This window comes from Motacilla alba, chromosome 1, assembly GCF_015832195.1.
Source record: "Motacilla alba alba isolate MOTALB_02 chromosome 1, Motacilla_alba_V1.0_pri, whole genome shotgun sequence".
Taxonomy (NCBI): Eukaryota; Metazoa; Chordata; class Aves; order Passeriformes; family Motacillidae; genus Motacilla; species Motacilla alba.
In genome coordinates, this window is record NC_052016.1 from 101,445,429 (window position 1) to 101,469,831 (window position 24,403).

Below are 24,403 nucleotides of genomic sequence, written 5' to 3' on the forward strand. Positions count from 1 at the left end.
GCTCATACCATCTTCTTCATGGTTGCAAATTAGAAGACACAATAAGTGTATGCTTTGAAAGAAATACCATTATTCCTGGCCTGTTCCATTTATGGTAGAAACTTATAAAAACTCTTTGTACAATACAAAAAAAATAAAGTAGCAAAGTTGCAGGCTAAGAGTATGCAAGCTGTTACTTTTTGTACCCCAAACACAAGCTGAGAGACACAATTTCTCCCATCTTTTAGGCAAAGAATCAACAGTCTCTGCAGACACCCAGAGCTGGAATGTCTTCACTTATTACACAGCTTAACTTTGGACCAGCCAAGTGGAATTCCCTGCAATTTAACAGAGGAGAAAAAAGGCACTTCTGTATTCAATAGAGTGGTTTTAAACATCCAATTTATGAACACAGAAGTACATACTTCCCTCTGTTGACTCTACATACACAGGTTTGATAGTTCTTTGCAGTGCATAGGTCTACATTCAGACAGAAGAGACTACCTCAAAGTTATATGGCCTGATAAGTGCATGACACAATGTGGCACAGAAACTACTGAAACAGAATATGCTAATCTGTGTAAGGAAGTATATAAATTTGCGAGGCTTGAAAAAGAATTGTAGGCAACTCACTGAATTCTTCAGGCTCTATGTCATGAAACCCATACCAAATGATGTCACAGCACACACCACAGCACATGTTGCAGTTAAGACAGCCACAATATACAGAGTATCATCATGGAATTTCAGAAGGCTCCAACCCACACAGAGTAACACCATACCACTTCAGAAGGCTTCACGTATCTGCCTATACAGAATAACAGCACACCGCTTCAGAAGGCTTCAAGTTCCAACCCATACAGAGTAACACCACACAACCTCAGAAGGCTTCAAGCATCTACCTTCTTGGTCTTTAGCCCAACCTTTCATATGCTTCACGTTCATGCATTGCACCTGTGTACCCTCTGCTCCCTTCCGTGATTGGTCAGTGCATCTGGGCCCTCAATGTCTCATTGCTTCCAATGTTTCCATGGCTCATTGCTTCCAATGCTGCTTGCCTGCTTTTCACAGTTGTAGCCCACTGGGGATGAGGCTTGCCTGCAGCCCCACTCCCAATTACCACAAACTGTGTGCCTACAAAATTATACCTATACTGCTTCATAATCTTCAGAACTCTTGCCTAACTTACCGACCCAGTGTCACAAATCTGGTATTAACAATGTCAGCTCATTCATCTGGCATTTTTTTTTCCAAAATATTGATATAGTTTAACATTGCACACACGAAAGGACACATTTGTGTGTACAAATAATCATGGTTCAAACCACATCCGATTTGCAAGCTTGAATTTATCTCTATAGTCTGTAATTTTACACTATGTTATTCAAGTTTACATAGCACAATAGTCTTAGGAGGTATTTAAAACATTACTCTCACACTTGAGCTATTATACTGACAGAGAAAAATATTTCTGATATAACTATGACCTTTTCTAAAAAATCTATTCTGTCAGATCTTTGTTTTGAACGGATTGTAGTGAGTACTAGAGATTTTATTATAATATGCACAAATGACTCAGCATTGTAATCATAGCAAAAGGAAAGCCTTTCCTAAAGACTCAAATAATTCCTTCACATCTACAAGTAACAAGCAGTTGCAGTGCCACCACAACCCTGCATTCTATCTTCTGTAAATGAAATTTTACAAAACAAAAACAAAGTACAAACCCACAAGAATTTTTCTCCTAAAACACTATCTCAATCTGGAAGAAGCACTGCAAATATATTTTTATTTGGTTAAAGGTTAATACACTGAGAACTCATGAGTGGAACAAAATATTCCTCAAAGGGAAGGCTTTGTTTATATTCAGAAGGCAGTATCAACTGATATTCCTAAGAGACTACAGAATAACGATGCCTTAGGTATCTAGAATTCACTTCATGTGTTCCATTACCCTTCCAAATTCTCACATAGTATACCTTACAAAAATTAGTGTAACTCTGTACAAGATAAGGTGATGAAATCACCATTGTTTGGCACTAGAATGAGTATCACCATATTCCACATAAAGAGCTATTATCCAAGAAAGAGGAAGTAAGTCTAGAATATCCAAATAAAGCTGTATTTGATATGGAACTGGAACAAAAGCCCTAACACAAATATTAAGTTTCAAAATCCCAGTCTCCAAATTGCATTCTCAAATATCAATTAAACATACTGGAAAAAAAATCTTGATAGTGCCCAAGAATTACATTACTAATGGAATTAAAGACCGAAAATATCACTTGTATTAATACCTAATGTTACCGAGTCATGCCAATGCCAATTTAACATTTAAATACCCTATCAGAAAAGGACCACGGTCCTAATTTTTCATGCTATTCAGGGTTGTATGGACCAGTCACTGTTTTTTCTTTACAATGAAGAAAATAAAGGCTAAATTTCAATTCTGTTCTAACTTCTTATCAGCCAACTATGTGACCGAAACACAGAATGGATGCAGTAGTTTTTCCTATTTTTACTATGCAGTTCCTTAGTAGGAAAGAAAAGCCACTCTAGCAATCTCCCAGTTTCATCTTCCCCCGAGTTTTATGCACACTCTTTCCATTCCTTCCTGTACCAAAACTGAGATCCAATCTCTCTCTGATTTTATACCTCACAATACCATGCCCAAAGAACCCATCCAAATCAACAAATAAGACTTTAGATAGAACACTGTACATAATTGACATTATTTAAATGGACCAGGATGAGAACATTTGAGAACTTATGAAAAAGTACATCAAAACAAGCTACAAGTAAATTCCTTTCACAAAACAACCCTAATTTTCCAAACTACTTTTAAGAAAGTAATTCTACAAGAAAAAGGAAATCAAGTCAATATTAGAGTAACTTTCAGAGGCTATGGCATATATCGTAACAATATAATTAATTTTGCAGCAGTAAGGAAAGATATTTCAGCTGATAAACTGATGGCATTTCTGTGCTGGACACTGTTCCTGTACAATCTTGCCTTTTGTTTTTTCTTTAGGCATAACATCATTTGATGTCCAATATTTATTTTTTAAAAAACTGTTTGCAAAATTTTTTAAAAGAAGTTTGCAAATTTCATACATCTGAAGAGACAGGTGGAAAGATGTAATATGTTACAACAGGCAAGGACAGAAGTGAACTCCCTACAAAATACATTTTTTTCCAAGCAAAAGGAAGACTGACATACAAGATTATAGAAAAAAGCTCATTTGCAATGACTAGCTGGCCTGAACAAATATATTTAAAGAGTAAATATATGTGATTAATAAAGAATTTATCAGATTTGAAATTATTAACAAGAAATGCATGCATGCAGCCCAGAACATCAACCACATCCTGGGCTGCATCACAAGCAGTGTGGGTGAGCAGGTGAAGGGAGGGGATTCTGCCCCTCTAGTCTGCTCTGCTAAGAGCCAACTTTAGTACTATACCCAGGTCTGGGGCTCTCAGCACAAGAGAGACACAGACCTGTTGGAGCAGGTCCAAAGGAGGAACACAAAGGTCATGAGAGGGCTGGAGCACCTCTGCTGCAAAGACAGGCTGAGAGAGCTGGGTTGCTCAGCCTGGAGAAAGCAAGGATCAGGGGGAGACCTTATTGAGGCTTTCTGGCAGTTAAAGAGGGCTTAAAAAATCAAAATAAAATGCTACTTTTTACATAGGCAGATAGTGACAGGACAGGGAGAATGGCTTCAAACTGAAAGAGGGCAGGTTTAGGCCAGATGTTAGGTTAGATTACTCAGGCTGCCCAGTGAAGTTCTGGATGCCTCATCCCTGGAAGTGTTTGAGGCCAGCTTGGATGGGGCTTTCAGCAACCTAAAGGAAGAAACCTGCGCAGAGCAGAGAGGCTGGAACTAGATGGTCTTTAAGGTCCCTTTCAACCATTTCAAAGCATTCTCTGATTTTATGACTACTCAAATCTTGAAAATAAAACCGAGTCCACTTTTTCCCTAAGACTCAACATTTCCTTTCAGATTTTCTGTTATTTCACTCTTCATCCTATTTATGCCTTCATCATATGTCAAATTTCTCAGGCAAGTAACAGACATATACACATGCGCCCATTTAACAAAACACAGATCAATTTATTCTGTTGTTTACTGCCATAGTTGCTTCTTACTTCTACTCTCTACAATTCTCTCACCCCAAACAACCTCAGAATTACCTGCACCTTGTCTGGTACACTTAAAAACAAGACCACAGTCAGTAGTAAAAGAAGCAATGAATAGCAAATCCAACACCACTTTGATAGGACAGATTAAATTACAGCTAATTGAATTCATGAGCTGTAGTTCACATGCCAAGAGTACTTGATGTGCCCTTGTAGACTGTGTTTCTCCAAAATTGAAACATCATTGCTGAGGATCACTCACTACTACAGCTGACACAGCACATAGCTCAACAGAAATGTATTTGTTCTCAATTAAAGAACAAACAGTTCAATATCATTTGTAATTCAGAATCTACATTTAAGGAAACAGTACACAAGCTCAAAGCTCCTAAACTTAGAAGGCAGGGACAGATTTAAGGTCAGAAATAAACACAAAACTAATCTATCTGGGCCTGCTCATCAGCTCATATTTGAATCAATTGCAACTGAAAGCTACTAGTAATCTGATGGTTATTATATTATTATCCATTAACAGTTTTACAAAAGGTGAAGCACGTTGAATTTTCAGTAGCAAAGCTAAAAGGCGTATTTCTTCCCTGAAGACAGATGAAATAGCCAAACAAGAAACATTATCAGGTATATTAGGTATTTACTGTTACTAAAGCTTGTTTCAGATGCTTGCAGATTTCCTAGGAACAAGTCTCAGAAGACAAAACAGAGACTGACGAAATTACTGTGTCATATACATGAGGTACTCATACATCACTAACGGAAGAAGAAACTAGCACTGCACTATACAAAATACACCTCCTCACAAGGCACCAGAAGAAAGCTCTGACAATGACTAATAAAATTTCATACTTCTTGTCACAAAAACTAAATGTTATCCTTTGTAGGACATGCCAGTACACAAGCTAAGTATAATCAATGCTTAAAGAGTCCCTAAGCACCTGTTTTCACTATAGTGCCCCTCTAAGTCAAGTTTACTTTCAGTCTTTTAAATGAGGTCTGTGTACAACATGTAAAACTCCTTAGAGAAGACTGTACTTTATGGCAAATTATAAAACAGTTTCCACCCTTCCCCCCCTCCCACCCCAAAAATATATTTGTCTGCTTATAAAACTTACAAAACTATGCTGTGAAAGGCTCTCCAAAGCAAAGTTATCAAACACAGCATGGCTTTTCTCCTTCTCTTTGCTCCCCCCTTCCCTCAAGTGGCCTTGCATTTATAGGTGGCTCTTTTTTCTGTCCTATTATTACAATCATTGTTTAATTCTATATCAAGATTCATATTTCAGAGAAGCAAAGGAAGCCAGGCAACAAAGTTGTGTTTGTTCTCAAACAACACAGCTCTTAACATTTCTATCAAAAATGAAAGCCAATCGGACTAGAAATCTCAACTATCATGGGAGGACCTGGAGCTCTGAATCTCTCCATAGGTATTACACCCAACTGCCAATAGGAGATTTTCCCCCTTGTACAAATATTTTAAATGCCAAAACATACAAAGATTGGAGAGAAGTTTAGCAATTTATTTTATTACAGGACATAAACTGTCCATATTTCACACAGGAGCACCCAACTTGAGCATATCAGAGAATCCATAAAAAACGTACCATAGCTCACTTCCACATGAATAGATGAGACTGCAAACCAAGTATTACCAAGCAAAAACTACACATTCAGATTCACTTATCAAATCAAGAACTAGTGACACCAGTTTCTTCACTTCCAATCATATAGAATACCCAACTGTGCTCCTAGTTACACCTTCACTCAGTTCTACTGGTTTTGCTCTGAAAAGAGGCAATTATCCGGGAAATGCAAACCCACTTAAACAAAATGGAACAGTCTCAAAACAGCATTAAGCCCCCTTATCCCTTTTTTTTCCAACATCATTTTTAGTGGGAACTCCAACATTCTGTACCAAAGGTATAGCCTCAGATATGCATTCATCTCCACTGCCTGCCAACCTTCTCTTATTATCAATTTATTTTGCTAAGTCCCCATTTCACCAAGAACCCTCTTTTTTTAAAATGCAAATAGCAACCACAGAAAGTTAGTACACTTCTAAAATAATATTTAGCACAGAAGTGTAAACTTTTGCCTCCAAATACTATGCCAAAGCATTTCAATTGCAATTCAAAGACAAAAATATCTATATTGCAGGCTTTTATCACACAGGTACACTCACAGGAAACTCTTAAAGCAATGTGAAACAGGCAGACACTAAGCTATGAAATTGATAATTATTAAACCATATCCTGCCTTATCCTTAAGTTAGCTGGGTTTACCTGCAAACCTGTCAGGATAAAAAAAAAAAAGAAAAAAAAGACTGCTTGCTGAGACACTGGTAAATTAGTCACAAAACCAGTTGTCTTCCTCATTTATCATTTCACAGTGTTGCTTCTCTACTTATGATTAGCATGTATTGCAAGCTCTTCTGGACAGATGAAGAATTCACTGATAAGAAACATCACTTGCAGATAGCAAAATCATACGTATTTCATGTTTGAAAGTATTTTAAAAAAAATGTTTTCCCAGAATTATGACAAATCAAACAAACCAGGCTGTACTCTGTCTAATCCTCAACCCACAGTAGTCTAGGAGCACTGAAAAATTAAGGTCTGTCTAAGAACCAAGACAGCAAAAAAATTTTCACCACTGCCACCAAAATACATCTTTTACCTTACAGTAAGTCAAATGCTTCAGATAAAGAGTTAAGATAAATCTAGAAACTCTTCACTTGTTAGAACAAAGAATATAATTTATTTGCTAAAATACTTAAAATGGATAGATGTCATAAGCTTTACAGCATCAGGATTGGATGTGCCCCAGTTCATATCTACTTTTCAACTGGTGAATGTATAAAACCTGAATGAATGTGTAAAATTGAAATGAAAAAAAAAATTAAAAAACCTCTTTTCTCCCCCCCATAAGAAATATATCTTTATGTTTTTAAAAATATTTTGCACCAACTGTTAGGGTTTTTTTCAGATTCTTTCCAATTCTCTTCCCAGTTACTTTTGTTTTTCTTTCTAATGGCTCTGTCTTCTAGGACACACTCTTTCTCACAGCTTCTTCCCAGCTGGCATTTGTAGCAGAAAAAAAACCCAAAACAAAAGAAACCCAACTTTAATCAAGAAAAACTTTCCATAAACAAATCTGAGGAACCACAGCTACTCACTGTAAAAATACTAGAAGAGATGTAGAAAAGCTTTCAAACAAAATAATTTGAATTAACGTGCAATACTAGGAAAATTTTAGAAATGTTTTTAAAAATTTATTATAACCCAAATTCCACTGTTTCCAAATACATGAAAGAATGAACAATTTCTACAAATATGGGAATTAAACTGTGTTGGTTACTAAAAAAGGAGGAAGAAAAATGTTGCTGCTTCACCATAAATTCTAAATTCACCACTTCTGAGTGTGTCAACTGGGTGGCTTAAATAAAAACATACTGCCAAAGTTTTTAAAGGCCTTTGAAAGTCACAGAAGTCAGGGAGAATTCAATGGCCTCAGAACACAAACTCAACATAGTGACATGCAACAAAAAAAAATTCATGAAAGATGGGACAAGAATCCCAGTTTAGAAACAGACTGACCACCATTGTCCTCATTGTTTGTTCTCCAGGGACAGACAACAAGCTACCCACTAATTTTCCTGAAAACAAACAAAAATTTTACATTGCATAGTCTGAAGTTACTTTTGGCAGGCCACGCAAATTAAAACTGTACAGGCTATCATCTCCTGCACCCAAGAGCTGTAGGAAGCCACTCCAAGCTGGGAGGAAAGAGCTCTGAGGCTGGAAGTCTGTCATCAGTTTTGGGTCAGATGGCACAAGGAGTCTGCTATTATAGCACCCAGAAGCTGAATATGAACACTGTCAGCCACCAGCCCCTCCATTTTTCTATTTGCCATACATACAGCTATTACAGTGCATCCTCATTAGCAGATCAGCAAAGTAAAAATCTTACACCCAGTTTAGCCTGTTTTTGGAAGAGTCTGTAGAGCGATAGCTCCCCTAACATCTACCTAAAGCATTTCAGACCATTTAATTTACTGACTGGAGTAATACCTGAGAGGCATTAAAAGCAGTACTAACTAGACATTTTGTTTCCATCCAGAGAGCACCCTGCACCTTCAACAATAATGGTAGAGTCATTACTATTAATATTTTAAATTGCTCTGAGTCACCATATTCCCCTAAACAAACAAAACAACACTTTAACAAATACCAAGAACACTCTGTAAGAAGCTACATTTTATAGGATTTTGGTAATCAGCCCTTACCCCCTTGGAAAGAATCATGTAATGAAGAAACAAACAAACAAGAAACCAACAAAACAGAAAACAAAACAAAACAAGAAAATCCCCTACCTTGGCACTTGACCTGATATTCCTCTTGTATTAGACAATGTCAGAGGTTCTATAATCGCATGTGCCAGGCAAAATAATTTACTGCATTGTTAGTTAATTAATGATTTTAAAAATATGCCTTAGACAACATCAAGACTACATACAAAAAAAACAAGTCTAAGTCACAGGTTACAATTGTTGATAATATATAGCTCTTCTGCTTTGAGTTCCCTTTCTGCAGCACTCCAATAAATACAAAATATAAATAATTACACCTGAATATACAAATTGCATATTAGAATCAAATTAACAAATAATAGGTACATGATCTTTCATGCAAAATTAGCTCAAAACGAATCTTTTAAGGAAGTTAAAAAAAATAGCAGCTTAAAAATTAAATAAAAAACCCAGTTGTGCATACTGTAGGTTCTGTATTAATAGTTTCTAGAAACAAAGATCTGGTGTGATAGCCATTAAGAAGCCCAAATATGCTGACAGAAAATGAGCAGAAGAATTACATACTCTCACTCTGCCTCTATCAAGCTGCAGAATAGTAAAACTTAAAATTTATGAGTTTGTGTAAACTTAAATATATATACATATTTACAAATGCAATGTATACATGTATGTTGGATATATATGTAGATATATATATAGATATATATATATATAGATATGGATATATATATAGAAAGCTATAGGTGATACTCAAATCAAATATCCAGGAGAGAAACAAGAGCAAAGATTTCACATAAAAATTAGTCTCTTGATATACATACAAGATAGCATGTTGGCATAAGGGCTATGAAATACTCTCCCTAAGAAACAGAGTCACAAGACTAGAAAATCAGATACTTTGGGAGTGGTTCCACTGACCAGATCAACCCAGCAGACAAATCTCACATTCCATCACCACCAGCAGCATACAGAAGTATGTTGTACCATACAGTTCAGTGACATGAAAAAGATGCTTCCTTTATTTATAATTAATGTGCCTCAGTTATCAATAAGTAAATAACACACACATGATTTGTATGATTTGAAATGTATTGAAGCAGACCAATTAATTCCCTGAAGAAAAAAGACAACACATTTACACAAAAGTTACGGTCAATCAATTAACAGACCAGCTAGCAACTGCTCCAAGCTGGGATGTGAGCGAAGAAACTGGCCAGAAGAAAAAGGGCAGCCAAGCAGAAAGTTTTCATGACCAAATTCTATAGATCACCATCTTCGATCCACTCCAGTATTAAAAATAAGGATTAAAAAATCTGTATTTTATATAAGAAACCAAACCAGTGCTGTAATGTGAAGTGCAAACAGTGCAGTTCACAAACTGAATATTATCAGCAAAGAATGTTGTATCATGTATCTCTCCCTTCTTTATTTTTTAAAAAAAGAAATCAACACTTGTTCAGCCATTTGAAAGACAGTCTTTCTATGGGAACCAGAAATAGTCTGATTTTGAGAACTGTTCTACCCTAAATATCCCAGGTGCACACCAACACACAGTACTCAGCAAAATGTTACATACCAGTTTGAAGCTGCTAAAAAAACCCCTAAAATACTGCTGAGATAAAAGGATGCTTTCCCAAGTAAATATAACATATTAAATTACTCCTGAGGAGTATAAGCTAATACTGAAAATGTTTTAAACTGGCAAGTGTCAACAGTAGGGGAATTACACTGAGCTAAATAATTTGGTTAAAAACACCTTATGCCCAGACAAGACCTTGAAAGGTAAACACAGGTTCCTACCTTTACAAAAAATCATTCTTCATTGCTGTATACACCTCTATGTCTCTCATAATAAACAAAATGGTATATAAATTTCACCACACTTGTCTTTTTTTTTTTCTAGTTACACTGCCTATCACCCTTAAAAGTGGACCAAACCAGGATTAAACACACTTTGGGAAGGGATTTGTTTTGCTAAGTTTTCCATTACATGAAAGCCAAAATATCAATGCAGTCATCTCCAAACGGCTGCTCTCCCTGTCCTCTACAAGCAGTCCAGATATGCATGCTCAAGAAGCTAAACATAGAAAAAACTGAGTCAAGCCCTAAGAGCCTACATGCCTTCAACCCCTAGCACTTTAAAGTTCCTGTTTCTTCTCACTGAAAAAGGAAAAAGAAAAAAATAGTTAAAATCTCTATTTCTCGGCAGATTTCTTATCTTCTTCAGCTTGGGCTAAGACAATGCTTAACAGAGGAATTTTTCCAAAGTATTTTCACCTGGTACATCAGGTTTTTTTTAAGTGTAAACACCATACCTTTCCCCCTGCTAAGTTAAGTGCTTTTGATTTTGTGGGTGAGTTTTGCATGCTTCTTATTTCTGAAATATTAATACTAGTTGGGTTCCAGATTATTTGATTATTTGCATTGCAAAAAGCACTTCTGGGCATCTCTGGGCTATTTATAGGACTTTACAAATTATTATCTTTAAGAAGCATATTTGAGTGTCTAAGCCTATTCTATAACAGACTGTCAAATTCACAACATCAGAAAAAGAATACTGAACTTCTTTCTGCAATCAGTTAAATATCTAAACTAGATTCAGACAAAAGAAACAGGTGACAGGCAAACACTAACAATTTACCTCAAGACTGATTTTAAACACTGAAGATAGAAAAGCAGAAATGTGAACTTTCAATTTTCACATGTTCAGACTTCTTCCATACACTCTCACTTTTCTGACCTCTCTGAAAGATAAAAGAGAATACTTGTTTCAATCCATTTTTTTTCCATCCTAAAGAGAACAAGAAACTTACGGGAAAGAACCTGTTGCTGCCTAATCTACAATAAACATTATGGTACTGAAATTCACCTCAGCAGTGGATAACAGGAAAAGCAAGGAAAGAAAGCTGAGTCACACACCTGGTCATTTCTCTCTACAACAGCAGCTATAATAATAATGATTTATTTTGGGACAAGTGTCATTTTATGGGAGGGAAAAATGAAGTAAAAAATACAGAGAGTGAAAACAAAATCCAAGTCATTTAGCTTCATGACTAAAGCCTCAAAGATGAACAAACGTAATGGTGAATTCAGGTCACCATTACAGTCACAACATTCAGACCATGTTTTCTTTCAAAACTTGTGGTATTCTAAAACACTGCCAAGTAAAATCATGGATTACTATTTATCATCTCAGTATCAAGAAAATGTGACATAACAGGGAAAAAATGCTCATACATCCCTTAGAAAATTTAAAATAGGTGACAACCTTGGTAGTGAAACCAAAAATAACACTTGGTAAGAAAGTGAACTAATTTAAGCCTCCAAGAAAAGGAAAAAAGCCACCAGCATTCTTTTCATGTAAAGAACTTAGCTACTCTGGGGCACAATTTCTTACATAGACAATTCCCTGGCATTAGACTACAGCTTTGTACCTACTGTCATGCTGATACAATGCCACTTGAAATGTATTTGGCTAGCATATTTTGTGTGCGAACATAGAGAAATTAAGTATTTGAAAATATGTAGCACCTCATTTTTCCCATGAACTTTTTTAAATTTTCCCATGTGCATAAAAATGAAAATACTGGTATGCCCAATTTTTATTCTGCATTTGTTTAGTGTAAAGCACTTCATGGGAACAGTAGTTTAAAAGAATCTTTTTTGCATAAAAATACTCTAATTAAACTATTTCAATCAATTGAACAGATTCACAACTCCAAATTTACATTTACATAGTCTGCTAAGGAATACATTGCACTCTGAAAAATGGACAAGAAACAGATCTCAAAGGAGAGCAAGAAAAAATTTGTCATCTTTCTCTTCTTTCTCCCTTTTCCATCACCATGCATTTCAACTAGGAATGTAACACTTCTCCCAACTTTATGTACCCAAAAATGAAGAAGTACCTCCTGGTTTTCATGTATTACTTATTCCAGTTTACCTGAATTACTTTTTCATTATGCCATAATTAAAAATTTAGTATCTCTATTTCAAGATACGTATCAGGTGTCCAACTGCAGGCACTCTGGCTTCTGGAACAGGAAGTTTGCCCATATTAAATGCCCATCACAACGAAGCATGATTCAGAAACTATGCCTTTAGTGTTCAGTCTCCCTCTTTCACTGACCAGACTTAGAAGAAGTTTGAAATAGGTTCAGATAAGCACAGGCCACAAACTTTGAATGAACATGGTGGTCATGGCATACAAATATTTTTTTCTGTACAGCACAGAACTAACTCAATCTTGGCACAGCTGAGTACGTAAATTCACTGAGATTCACAGAGTATTTCAGCCTGGCCTGAACAGCAGTTTCTGAATGTGTTGAGCAAACATTTGTATTTCAACCTCCTTTGAAAGGAAAATTAATTCAAAACAAGATGAGGACAACCAGGCACCTTCAACGGCTCCAGAGCAAGAGTGTTCAACTTTCAGACAAGGAGACTAGTTAAAAAACCCATACACTTCAAAGGTTCAAAACCACATGTTCAACTCCTCAGGAAGTACCTTCAAAGAAGTATTTTTCCTGTTTAACTTCTCGTAGTGCCAGAAACCAGTATGTGCCCCAATCTTGTGCCCTCCCCAAAGCCGTAACTTCACTTTATCAACTAAATATTAAAGCACTTCCCTCCAAAGCAAACCTGTACTCCAGACTCTGCTCCAACTGCCTTTTAACAAAGAGCCCACAAACACCCAAACAAAGGTTGAGTCCTAGGATGTTTGGGGAAGATAAATGTCCTCTGAATCACTACACTAAACTGTATTTCTCTTTCGCTCGTCCCAGGTTTACATGAAGTTGTTTGCTAAACCAGTCACAGCATCCCAACAGAAATCACAGAAAACACATGTCACAGAAAATCCAGCCTGCATTGTGGTGGTCAGATTAACAGAGAGATTTTAATCCTATGAGACTATGAAGATATTTAAAACAGTAGTTGCTATGTTCAAAACAGGTATTGCATTCAACTTTTTTTTTTACGTGGATTTTATTCCATCCTCAGAGAGAAGTTGCATAAAGTCATGGATGACTACAATCTCACAGATACCAACACAATTCTATTACTTTAAATATTAATCATAAACAGCTGCAACAACATGGAACTCACCTCCCTATTTTGACTTTCAACTTTCTCAAGTTGATAGTTTCCAACACCATAACTATTTCTAAGCCTGGGTATATCTACAAGCAATGATTCTAGTAAAGGAGATACCAGAACTTCCTGTTGTGTAATTTTTGGGTATTTCCCCTCCCATCCTCAAACAACTCCAATTATCTCAGACAGAGCATACAGCTTTCAAGAACATCAGCAGAAAGAAAATGGTTATCCTTATCAAAGCAGTCAAACTGCAGACTACTCTAAATTGCTGTAGTGAAACTGATGACATTAATGCCATCTATTTGTGCAGGGAGATCAAAATGGAGGATAAGGTAATACTGACTTAAACCACTGCTAAAAAGAACGGTAGATATACTCTTTCAGTACACATGACATAAACCTACAGTGTACTTAACTAACTGAATTTAAAAAGGTCTAAGCCAAGCAAAAAAGTTTCTCAAGATAAAATACAAATCTACTCTAGTACCCTGCATTATTTTGCACTGATTTAACTTGCAGCCCATTTAAATCAGGTCTCCAATGCTTCATGTTAGCAGGTGTACACAGAGCTGTCCAACCTCAGGCAGACTTAGATCCATCCGACTCAGATCCCAGACTAATGCACTACAGAAGCATTAGTGGGGCACTGCATCTTTTATAAACTTGGCCACTCAGAGCAGGTATTCACGTGTTCAGTTTCAGTATCACTTTAAGGCTGCAAGATTGCTTCCTAGTCAGGGGCAAGATACACAGCATGTCATAAATTCATTTTTCAACCAACTTAAAATAAGCTAGCTCAGTTTCTTTGACAAGGTAAGGCCTTATGTATTTATCTGTGCATAGTTCTATAACTTTCCAGTTTTATCTTTTTTTTATCTTCATTTTCCCTATTAAATGACCAATGACACAGTTCCAAAGAGATCCAAAGGATGGTCATCTTTTGAGACAGAGCTACTTGAGAAAAAAAGAAAAAAAATCAAGCTGGGGAAGACAGAAAATGAAGGGAGACTATATATTCTGTCAGTGTCTTGACAGGCAGTCAAGACAGAATCTGGTCCTTTTACCTTTTCTTTCTTTCTCTGTTTCTTCATTACAGGCAGTGTCTTACTTTTTTTAAGTCTCTCTTTAAATCCTGTGGAATCGTAATTTTCCCTTTCCTTTGACTCTAAAGAGCATCTTGAAGAAGACTCTATACTGAATAAAGGTATACTGTTTAAGGTTGACACTAGGATTATTTCCACATTTCTTCATTGGCCGCAGGAATATTTCCATGACTACCCTGCCTTCCTTAAAAATTACTATTTTTCTGCAATCTGTGTTTCACTCAAAGTCTTAATCCTCAGTGATGACTACTGTATCCACATGGTCATGATGTAATGAAAAGCAACCACTTCTGGGGGGAAAAAACCATTACAAACCTTTTAAGAAGTCTCTTAATCATCTCAAATAATTTATCAGTAAATTTCTGCCCACATTTCAAACTGGAACATTATCTCAAAACACAACACACTTCAAGAGAAGATAATGCATTCTTCACTGACAACAACACTCCTGGGCCTTTCCAATTCCATGTTTAAAGCCATTAACTTCACTAAGAAAGGGTTAATATCACACCTTTTTGGCTGAAGACAGCTTAGGGGAAATTAAGATTTACATTACATTATTTACTGGGAAAAAATCTATCCAAAATAATTTCACAGTCCTACAATGAAAAAGTGAATAAAACTTTCATGTAGTTGAACATACAAGCTTTCAAACCAGGTGCAAAAATACATGCAAGTGTCAGTATGTATGTTCAAATACATTACAGAGATACAGCAGACATGAACATCACGGATGTCTGAAATGCCTATTTATTAGGCACATGCATTTACTCTGCAATGCCACCGATTACAGGCAGTTTTAGCAGGCGTGGTACCTGTGAGATGAGACCTTACCTTCTACCAAAATTCTACACACGCAAAGCATCTTTGCATCAATATTCAGGGCAACAGCGCGTAGGGGGTTTGACGTTTGACATACACTCAGCTGCATTCGGTTAACCTGTTTCATCTCTTCCCTGGCCCGACAGCTAATGCAAATGATGAATTTTTTATCATGATGCAGGTAAATGAAGTTAAACCAGATAAACCAGGTTTTATACTAAAAGGTCTTCCAGCTTCAGCAATGGCAGTACTCATCCCAGGGACAAGCCAAACCCAGGTCCAAGTGCAGGCTCGCTCTGCTGCAGATCCCGCAGCCGGAGCCGGCGGCACGGCAGCACCGGGGCCGGACAATGCACACAGCCCCCCGCAGCCCCGCAGCGCGGCTCCCGAACCGCGCGGAGGCAGCGGCGCGTCCCCGTCAGCCGCGCACGGGCACCTACAGCCACCGCGGGCAGCCCAGCCGCCCTCACACCGGCCAGCGGCGGCGCGGCGGGAGAAAAGGGAGCGGAGCGGGGAAGGCGAGGCGGAGAGAAAAGAACACAAAAAAAAGAGGGCGCTGGGGAAGGGGGCAGCCAGCTGTTCGGGCACCTCCTCTCGCCGGGCACGGTCGCAGACAGGCACCTCGGCAGCCCTTTTGTTCCCTTCCTTCCCGCACTCACCCACGGTGGCCAGGGTCTCCAGGTCCTCCAGCCTGTATGCAGCGGGCTCGAGCGCGGCAGGCGAGCCGGGACCGGCGGGGCTCGGGGCCGGCACGGCGGGCTGAGGCGCGGCCACTCCCGCCGCCGCCGCCTCGCCGCCGCTCTTCGCCCCCATCTTGGCCTTGGCAGCGCTGAAGGCGTCCATGGGGCCGAGCGGGCGCCCCGCGGCCGCTCAGAGCATGGAGAAGGGCCAGAGGAAGAGGGAGGAGAGGGAGCGGCGGGGACGCAAAGTTTCAGTCTTCAGCAGGCGGGGTGGTTGCTCCCCAGGGCTGGAGGCCGATGCCGCGTCTGAGGGGGCGCGCAGCCCTTCAGCATCGCGGCCACAAGCGCTGCGCCGCCCGCCAGTGCCCGCAGCAGGCAAGGACCGCCGCGCAGACAATGGCGAGGGTGCGCCCAGCCGCGCCACACGCGGGGCGGAGGGCGGGGTTTGCCGCTGCCGCTGCGGCACCGTCCCGCTGAGGGCTGGAGGGGCGGGGAGGGGCCGGGGGAAGCGCGGCCCCGCCGCACAGCGGGAGCGCGGCCCTCGCCCCTCGCCGCGGGCACGGCCCGGAACCGTGTGACAGCCCTGGTGCTCTCTGCTTGTGCTTCCCCGCCCTGCGTCCCGCCCGAGGGGCAGCGCGGTTCGGCGGCGTGGAACGGGGTGGAGGGAAGTGCTGGCGGCTGCCGCGCCTGCCCCGCGCTCCCTCAGTGTTGCAGGGACACCTGGGACGGTCCCGTCCGCTCCCCGCAGAAAGTTAAAAATGAGCGGTGGGGGCCCCTGGGCTGCACAGTTACAGCCCTGGGAGGAGCTGGTCTTTCCCCGCGCGTTCGAGTAGCTCCCCCCGCACGTCCCGAAGGGGTTGTCCCGCCTTATTTTACTCCCCGTTTCCAAGCAGGTGTGGATTCCGCACGGGTCACAGCCCGTTCGCGTCCCCTGCTCCAGCCTGCCGAGTGTTCGTGTGGCTGGGGGTGGGTTGGGGTAGTGCTGGGCTGCGCTCGGCCGAGGCGAGCAGACACCCGCCTCGTGTAGCAGCTGTGGAGTACCGAATATAGCTCCTTCCAGAGCAGCCAAGAAACTGTTGACGACTATGCTGAAAGACAAGGCAAATTGGTGTGTGAATAAAGTCACTGTCAAGCGTACGCATCAAAACTGGGAAGGAAATCCTAATTTTTTCCATGCCTTGTTCTGGCCCAGTTTTACCCTATTCACAGCCACTACCCTATGCTCCTGGGAGCAGGATATCTGCAAAGCTGATGAGTAAATGAAGTCACACGGGTGGCATTTGGCATCTCCTTTTTATTAAATGTGACATCATAAGAATTTAAGGCTTATTAGTTTCTGTGTGGAGTAGGTTCAGTAATATTGAAAAATAATTGTGTGTATACAAAAAAATGAGTACAAATATATAAATTATTAATAAGAATTACAAATATATTTACATTTATCCTGAATTTTAAGGTATCCTTTGAGTCCAGTGTATAGTCATAATATCAGAGGATGTAAAATACATTTTTATCTTGCAGCTTGTTGACATGAAGGGCTATGACTAACTCAGAAAATCATTAGGTCATCTCTGCTTCCTGTCAGCCTTTGAAAAGTCACCAGTCAAAGAGGATGACATCACTTTTGCTCCAAAATTTCAGATTTCATCTGTTAACTCTTTGGAAGTTTTACCCTTCTATTTTGCTTTACTACTTTACTGCTTTACTTTCCTTTCTGCTTCTTTAGCGTGAGGTTGACTGAGCACAAGAACAGGTTGCCCAAAAAGGTTTTGGAATCTCCCTCACTGGAGATATTCAGAAACTGTCTAGATGCAATGCTGTGTCATGTGCTCTGGGATGACCCTGCTTGAGCAGGGAGGTTGAACCAAGTGAACCACTGTGGTCCTTTCCCACCTTACCCAGTCTGTGACTATGTTCTGTACATCCTATACCAGATTTACCATGGTTTAGGCCTTAAATGATATATTTTGAAGATTCCACAAAGTGCAAATTATAAATGTTCTGGCAAGCTGTAAATTTAATTTCTGTTTGGTCAAAAGGCAACAAAGCTCTTTTAAAAATAATTGAAAATTTTGTATAAGATAGCAATTTGAAAAATATGCATCAAAACAATTTAAAGTCTTAGTGTCTAAAAAAATCTTTGTTTTTCTAGCCAAATATTTGCAAATTGAGAAAAAATATATAAGCTGGTTGTGCTAATTATTTTCAAGAGAGAGTACCTTATCTTCTGTCTAGCCAAGAAAATTGATCTTCCTGAAACCTGTCCTTTTCAATAAAAACTAAGAAATCATTCACTTCTCAGATGTTAAAAAGGGCATAAAGTGTTTTACTTAAGGTATTGATTATCTTCAACTGATATTTCCATTTATGCTACAAATTTGAACTAATGTTTAACTTACTTGTATTCAGGACCATAAAACTTTCTTTTAAAGAGCCTCCTACTGCCATGCTTCAGCAGTTGGTGGCCTGTATGACAGCACCCATTCAAAAGACCTGTAATTCAGCAAGGCTCATAAGCACAGGATTAGTTCTATTTGATGCAGTGTCTGTTCTTAAGATTTAAGTTTGCTTCCTTCCTTTGCGTGCAAGGCATTTCCTAGTTGCAGTTGTAGCAACATAATTGCAATGTTTATATTTAGAATGTCAACATGTTATTAGTGTGCTTTGCCACCTCTCTATAACCATCTCAGAATTTATCTTGCAGATGCTCATTATTATCCACAATACTTCAGGGAAAGAAAATGTTGTTCTTTCCACATGCAATGAGGTTGAGAATCAAAGCTCCTAACTTCGTAAATTGCAAGTGGAAGCAGAGCTGGCCACTAGATTGCAATAATGGATATGAAACACAGTTTCTTGCCCGATTTGAGCACAATTCACAGGCAAGCCTGCAGCCCTGTATTCCTTTTTTCTTTCTTTTTTTGCCTTTATTTTAACTTAAAATGTCACCTTTTGGTCTCAGGTACATTTTGAATAATCTTGGCTTTTCCCTTGCTTTCAATAATTCATAGTTCTCAATTTTTCACTTACACCACACATACATTAGGTGCCTACAGCCAGATTCCTTTATCTTAAAACAATTTACCCCCTTATGTTTCTAGTCCTTTACCTTACAGGTGCTTACACCAAGGGTTAGTTCTATTTTCATTTTCTCTTAAAAGTATCAGATGTTAGAGATGAATCCTTCCAAAGACAGTGAAGATCTTTTTAAAAGAGATTTTATTTAGAAAAAAACCCTAAAAAACAGAGAACAGTAGTTTACATGGTTTTCTCAATTCATTATCTTGGTGACGGTTCATTCTTCTATTTCAGTTGCAAAAAATATTCTGTGTACTTATATTCCTTTATAAACTCAGAATTTTCAGGGACCAGAAGGGTTCCAGGTGTTAATTTGGCTGTTCCCTGTGGCCTTTCATATATGTGCGTTGGCCAAACTTCAGCACATAAAACCACACTGGTAGTTGAATGTTTATTTGGGTCCTGAATTACTAACTTTCCTCCCATTCCTTCCTTTTGGTTTGTAGGTTGTTTTTTTTCTCCCCAGGAAACCTTTAGTTAACAATATTAAACCAATGGAAAGGATAACAAAACTTTCTACCTATCAATGAGTTGATATAGCAGATAATTTTTCTGTCATTTTGGGGGAACATTGTGGTACACACTCAGTGCAAATGGAATATGATATAAGCACCTAACTCTCTGGGAAAGGAATCAGTCATTTAAATGTCTCCATGGCTGCAGACAAAAGTGTCTTTCCTGTAGTCTGAGGAGGTTCGCATTTGTCTTCCTGAAAGCCTGCTTCTTTCTTCCTTGCAAATATATAATTTTCCTTACAAATCTTGTTAAAGCATATATTTACCATTGCCATCACAGTAAAACTACTACAACAAGTTTGCTGGAGAACCTGTTCAAACCTGTAGGGAGGAAATGGAGAAGTCCTTCAGTGGTGGTTATTACTAATAAATAGCTCCGTATCATCTCCTTTAGTCACATTACATACAGTGCCTAAAAACGTGGGACTGCTCTGAGGAGGAAGAATAACTAGTGAAGATAATTAGTACTGGTATGTGTTTTTCATTTGTTTTGTTTTGCTAAAGAAGTTCATGATCAGGCAAGTCCTATGATGTAAACCAGCACCCTTTCGTGCAAGAAATCCCGGCCTGTGACAAAGGAAGGGGAAAATTATTCCACCCACCTATAGCAGTTCCTTCATAGTATGGAAATAAGCCTATCTGTATAATGAGCAATCACACAGCATGTGAATGTATCTACACCTTCATAAAGCAACTATCACACTTTTATTTGAATATGATTATGTTTAACATTTTTTTTAAAGCATTTAAATTATGATGAGTATAGTGGCAGTATCCAAATGAGAATTTCAACACAAAGAATTTAACATCGTTGCCTACATCCAAAACCGTATTTCTGATGAATCTTGCTGAGTTAATTCCTTGCTTCGGAAATGCATTGGTGTAGTCAGTTCAAACATGGAAATGCTGTTACTAGGGTGTCTAGACTTTCTACCCAGTCTGAGCAAGTTTGTGTCTAGGTTCTGCCAAAACTAGATTGAGATCTGGAAACAAGATGTTGCTTTGCCTACGTTTGCTGAGGAACTTGTTCTGTTAAACATTCTGAAGGTATATCTCACATATATGCAAAACTGCTACCCTCACAAAAGTTGTGGCCGATTTTTATACAAAAAAAATGTTATAGGAACACTGTCTTAGCTGATAGAAGACTGTGAAGCGCCAGCATGCTGGACAAGCTTTTTGAAGTGAGGTGGTGATATTTGCTTCAGTTCAAAGATAGAATAAAGCAGCAATGCACTAGGACATCTTTTTGCTCATTCTTTTCCCCAGACAACTGGTTATGTCCATTGACACTGACATATCTCATTTTGAATACTCAGGATAGTATGCTGCTTATAGCAGTCACCCAGAAAATGGGATATTCAGAATTTTTTGCTCTTAATTGTGTGAGAAGAGCTCTCATTCTAGCCTCCCTTCTTTAAGCTACTGCATGCAATTTTAGGACCTATTCTCACATACTGTGCATTCCTACTTCACAAATACTCCATACGTACTGTATCAATGAAAGGATGTGTTTGCTACATTGCTGTGTGGAATTCTGCAAAAGTTGTATAAATCAAATATAGTTCTATTCACATTTATTTATACAATTTATAGTATGTAGCTGTAGTGTATTTTTACAAATTTTACCATATTTCTGCAAAAATTAGTATAAAATAATAAATTCCACAAACAAGTAAATTGGTTTGAGCTTTTGAATTTTTTTTTTCCTAGCAAGACGTGTAATGTGAAATTTATAGCTTTCAGGGTAGTCAGACAGAATAATAAACTCTATATGTGGCTACCAGCTTCAGGGAATTAAGCTATCTCAACAAGGAGTTCTCATTTAGATAAATGTAAAATTTCTGTGACAAAACATTTTTTCCCCTGCATTTAGCATAATTGAAAGCCTTTAAAAGTGAAATTGCATGTGTCTTTTTTAAGGCATGTTCATCTAATGCATGAACAGAATAAATCTTTTAATGAATCTTTTAATTCAACATTTTTTAAAATTTTATTTGGTTTAATATTGGTGTCTTCATGTACAAGACTAACAATTTGGTGAGAAAAAAGAAACAGCTAAAATCTTCCTCTAGACATGGGCATCAAGGTGAGAATGTCGTCAGGCCTCAGAGCCCATCATATCTACATTGATTTAGCATCAAATTTTCCCCGTGTCACAATTTATGTGGGCTTCAGGTGTGGTTCATTTTAACCCGATCCAAATCCAGGCTGCCATAACTCTGTTGTTCTCCTCCCTCTCTCGCATCAGCATCCACGCCCTTGCTTTTGCTTTTGACACTAAGGTAGCTTCCTGGTGAGCCAGTTCAGGAATTAGTTCAGGGAATCATTTATTAAATAAAGATATTGGAGTTTCTAGCCAAATCCCTTCCCCAAACTCTCACCATGCACCAGGTTTTAGGGCATTTACAGCTGTGTGGAATTCTGAGCCAGACTGCAGTTTCTATCAAGCTGGTTCAGCTTTATGCAGTGCTTTCTTTTGCTTATGCCTTTACTGTTTCGCACACTGACCCTTGAAAAAAAAATCAGCACTTTGAGCACTTCATAGATATACATGGCTGCAGCTGAGGGTCCCATTAATAGTTTTTAAAGATACCTTTGCTCATAAATCTTCTGCAAACTAAATGATTTTATGCTCTGCATGACTATATCACTTCACAGTGGTGTTGAAACTGAAACTGGCCATGAAATCAGAGGAAAGAGATGGGCACCTCATTTAGATTGGCAGATGGTAGGTGGTATTCTGGATTCCTTTCTTTGAGGAGCTCTATCAGAAAAAACCAGTTAGATTTAACTCACATGGGTTCCAGATGAGACTGTCATTCTCTTTTACGTCTGTAGCATTTAAAATCAGCTAAGCAAAATCTGACCCTTATTTACTTCCAGCTTAGAAAAATATTTTCAAAACTTTGCAGTTTATCTCTAAAACAAAGATGAAATCAGAGCCCCCAAACTTTTACAAATTGTATACAAAAATGTTCTAAAAATATTTATATTCATGGGTAAATGTAAGCAATTCTTGTTATTTTTTTCATTGAAGGGAAAATGCTTGAATGCATGATATCTAAACCTTTAAAATTGGAATTGAATTATAAAAAGGAAGAACATAGTCTTTTAAATACAACAATATGAATTATATGTTGGTTATTTGTAACTGGTATCTTCTGCTGTGAAATAATATATTCTTAATCTGCTCTTAATGTAATTAAAATTTTATAAAGACTAAATTAATTCTGTAATGTCATGCTTTCCACTTTAACACTTCAAGCTGGCCTAATTTATGTTTTTATTGTCGATTAATATCCTCACAGAAATATGGGCTAAAGCAGATAGAAAAGCCTTCAAAGTATTTCTACTGATACTCTTACAATCTGATTACTACCTAAGCTGAAGAAATAGATTTTAGATTTCTTAGAATTCATTTTTGTACACTTACATATGAAATAAAATTTATGCATTATATTCAAAGTCTCTTTCTGCTAAGCAAGTATGTTTTACTGAACAATCACAAAGTGATATTAACTGTGATTCATTCGTCTGTTTACAGTTCAGTTCATGAACTGTTCAGGACATGAGAGTCATTACAGACTCATTAAGCAAAGTATTTAAGCACCTACTTAATTTCTGTTAGTTTTAAGCAAGTGCCTAGATTCTGTTAAAGCCAATGGAATTAGTCATAAGGTTCAGTGATTCAATAACTGCTGCTGAGTTTACATGCATGGTTAAAGTCATGTGTACACTTACATGCTCTATGAATGGGAGCAGAAACCAAAAGCATGAAACCGCTCAAGCAACAAAGCTGAGAAGGAATCATATTTCAAATATAAAATGAAAATGGAATAAAATGAAATTTCTTAGGCATCGTGCTCATTTAAGTATGAACTTCAGCCAAAAAAAAAAAAAAAAAAAAAAAAAAAAGCATTGTGGCATTTAGGAAGAGTCAGGGCTTGATTTAATATAGGATCATTATAGATCTGTGCAAACTCTAGGTTATGTCCAGGCATATATACTACATAGCTGGTCACAATAATTCCTGAAGAAAAAGGGCAATTTATCATCAATTTACATGTGAATTCATTTAATGGTCTCACTTTTTTTCTCATTAATGGTACATTTTATTTTTTTCCATTGTGTATTACTTTGATGTAGCATAAAATATGCAAAGTAGTCAACATAAATATTAAATAATATGAATATTGGGCAATACAGAATATGAGTGTAGCTGAGTTCAGCAGCATATGAGCAATCCAATTGTTCATTGATCTTGCAAAACAACTAATTACAAAGCTTTCGTCCTATACTTAGCAGTTGATCTCTGGCCTTTGAGTCAACTTATTGTGTGTTGGAAGGAAATGGATAATTTCTTTAGATAGCTGGAATAGATCACTCATTCATAGTTTTATTAAGGATGAAAACTTTTATGAAGCCATGATTTGGCACACCATCATTCTTCTCTTCAAGTTTCAGACTTAGGTAATTTTATAAGTTTTATACAGATGAAATTAGGATTATTTAATTAAATGTAAAATCCAAGAATTCAAATTCAAGCCAAAGCATTTCAGCAGATAGGTTACTGCATCAATTGATACAATGTCAGTGCATTCCCTGCAAGTCTGAGGGGAATGAGGAAGACAGTGTCTTGAATCAGAGGAAATATTGATTTAGGA

The 24,403-nt window shown here is 38.1% G+C and overlaps 1 protein-coding gene across 1 annotated transcript in view; it reads right to left on the bottom strand.

Moving 5' to 3' along the window:
• PRKX (protein kinase X-linked) overlaps positions 1 to 16,573 on the bottom strand; it is a 56,286-nt gene extending 39,713 nt beyond the window's left edge. Inside the window, exon 1 of the mRNA XM_038140142.1 lies at positions 16,123 to 16,573. Within this exon, the coding sequence (XP_037996070.1) occupies positions 16,123 to 16,306 (184 nt within the window). The 5' untranslated portion in view covers positions 16,307 to 16,573. The remainder of the gene's footprint in view (positions 1 to 16,122) is intronic.
• Between the last annotated feature and the right edge of the window lie 7,830 nt (positions 16,574 to 24,403).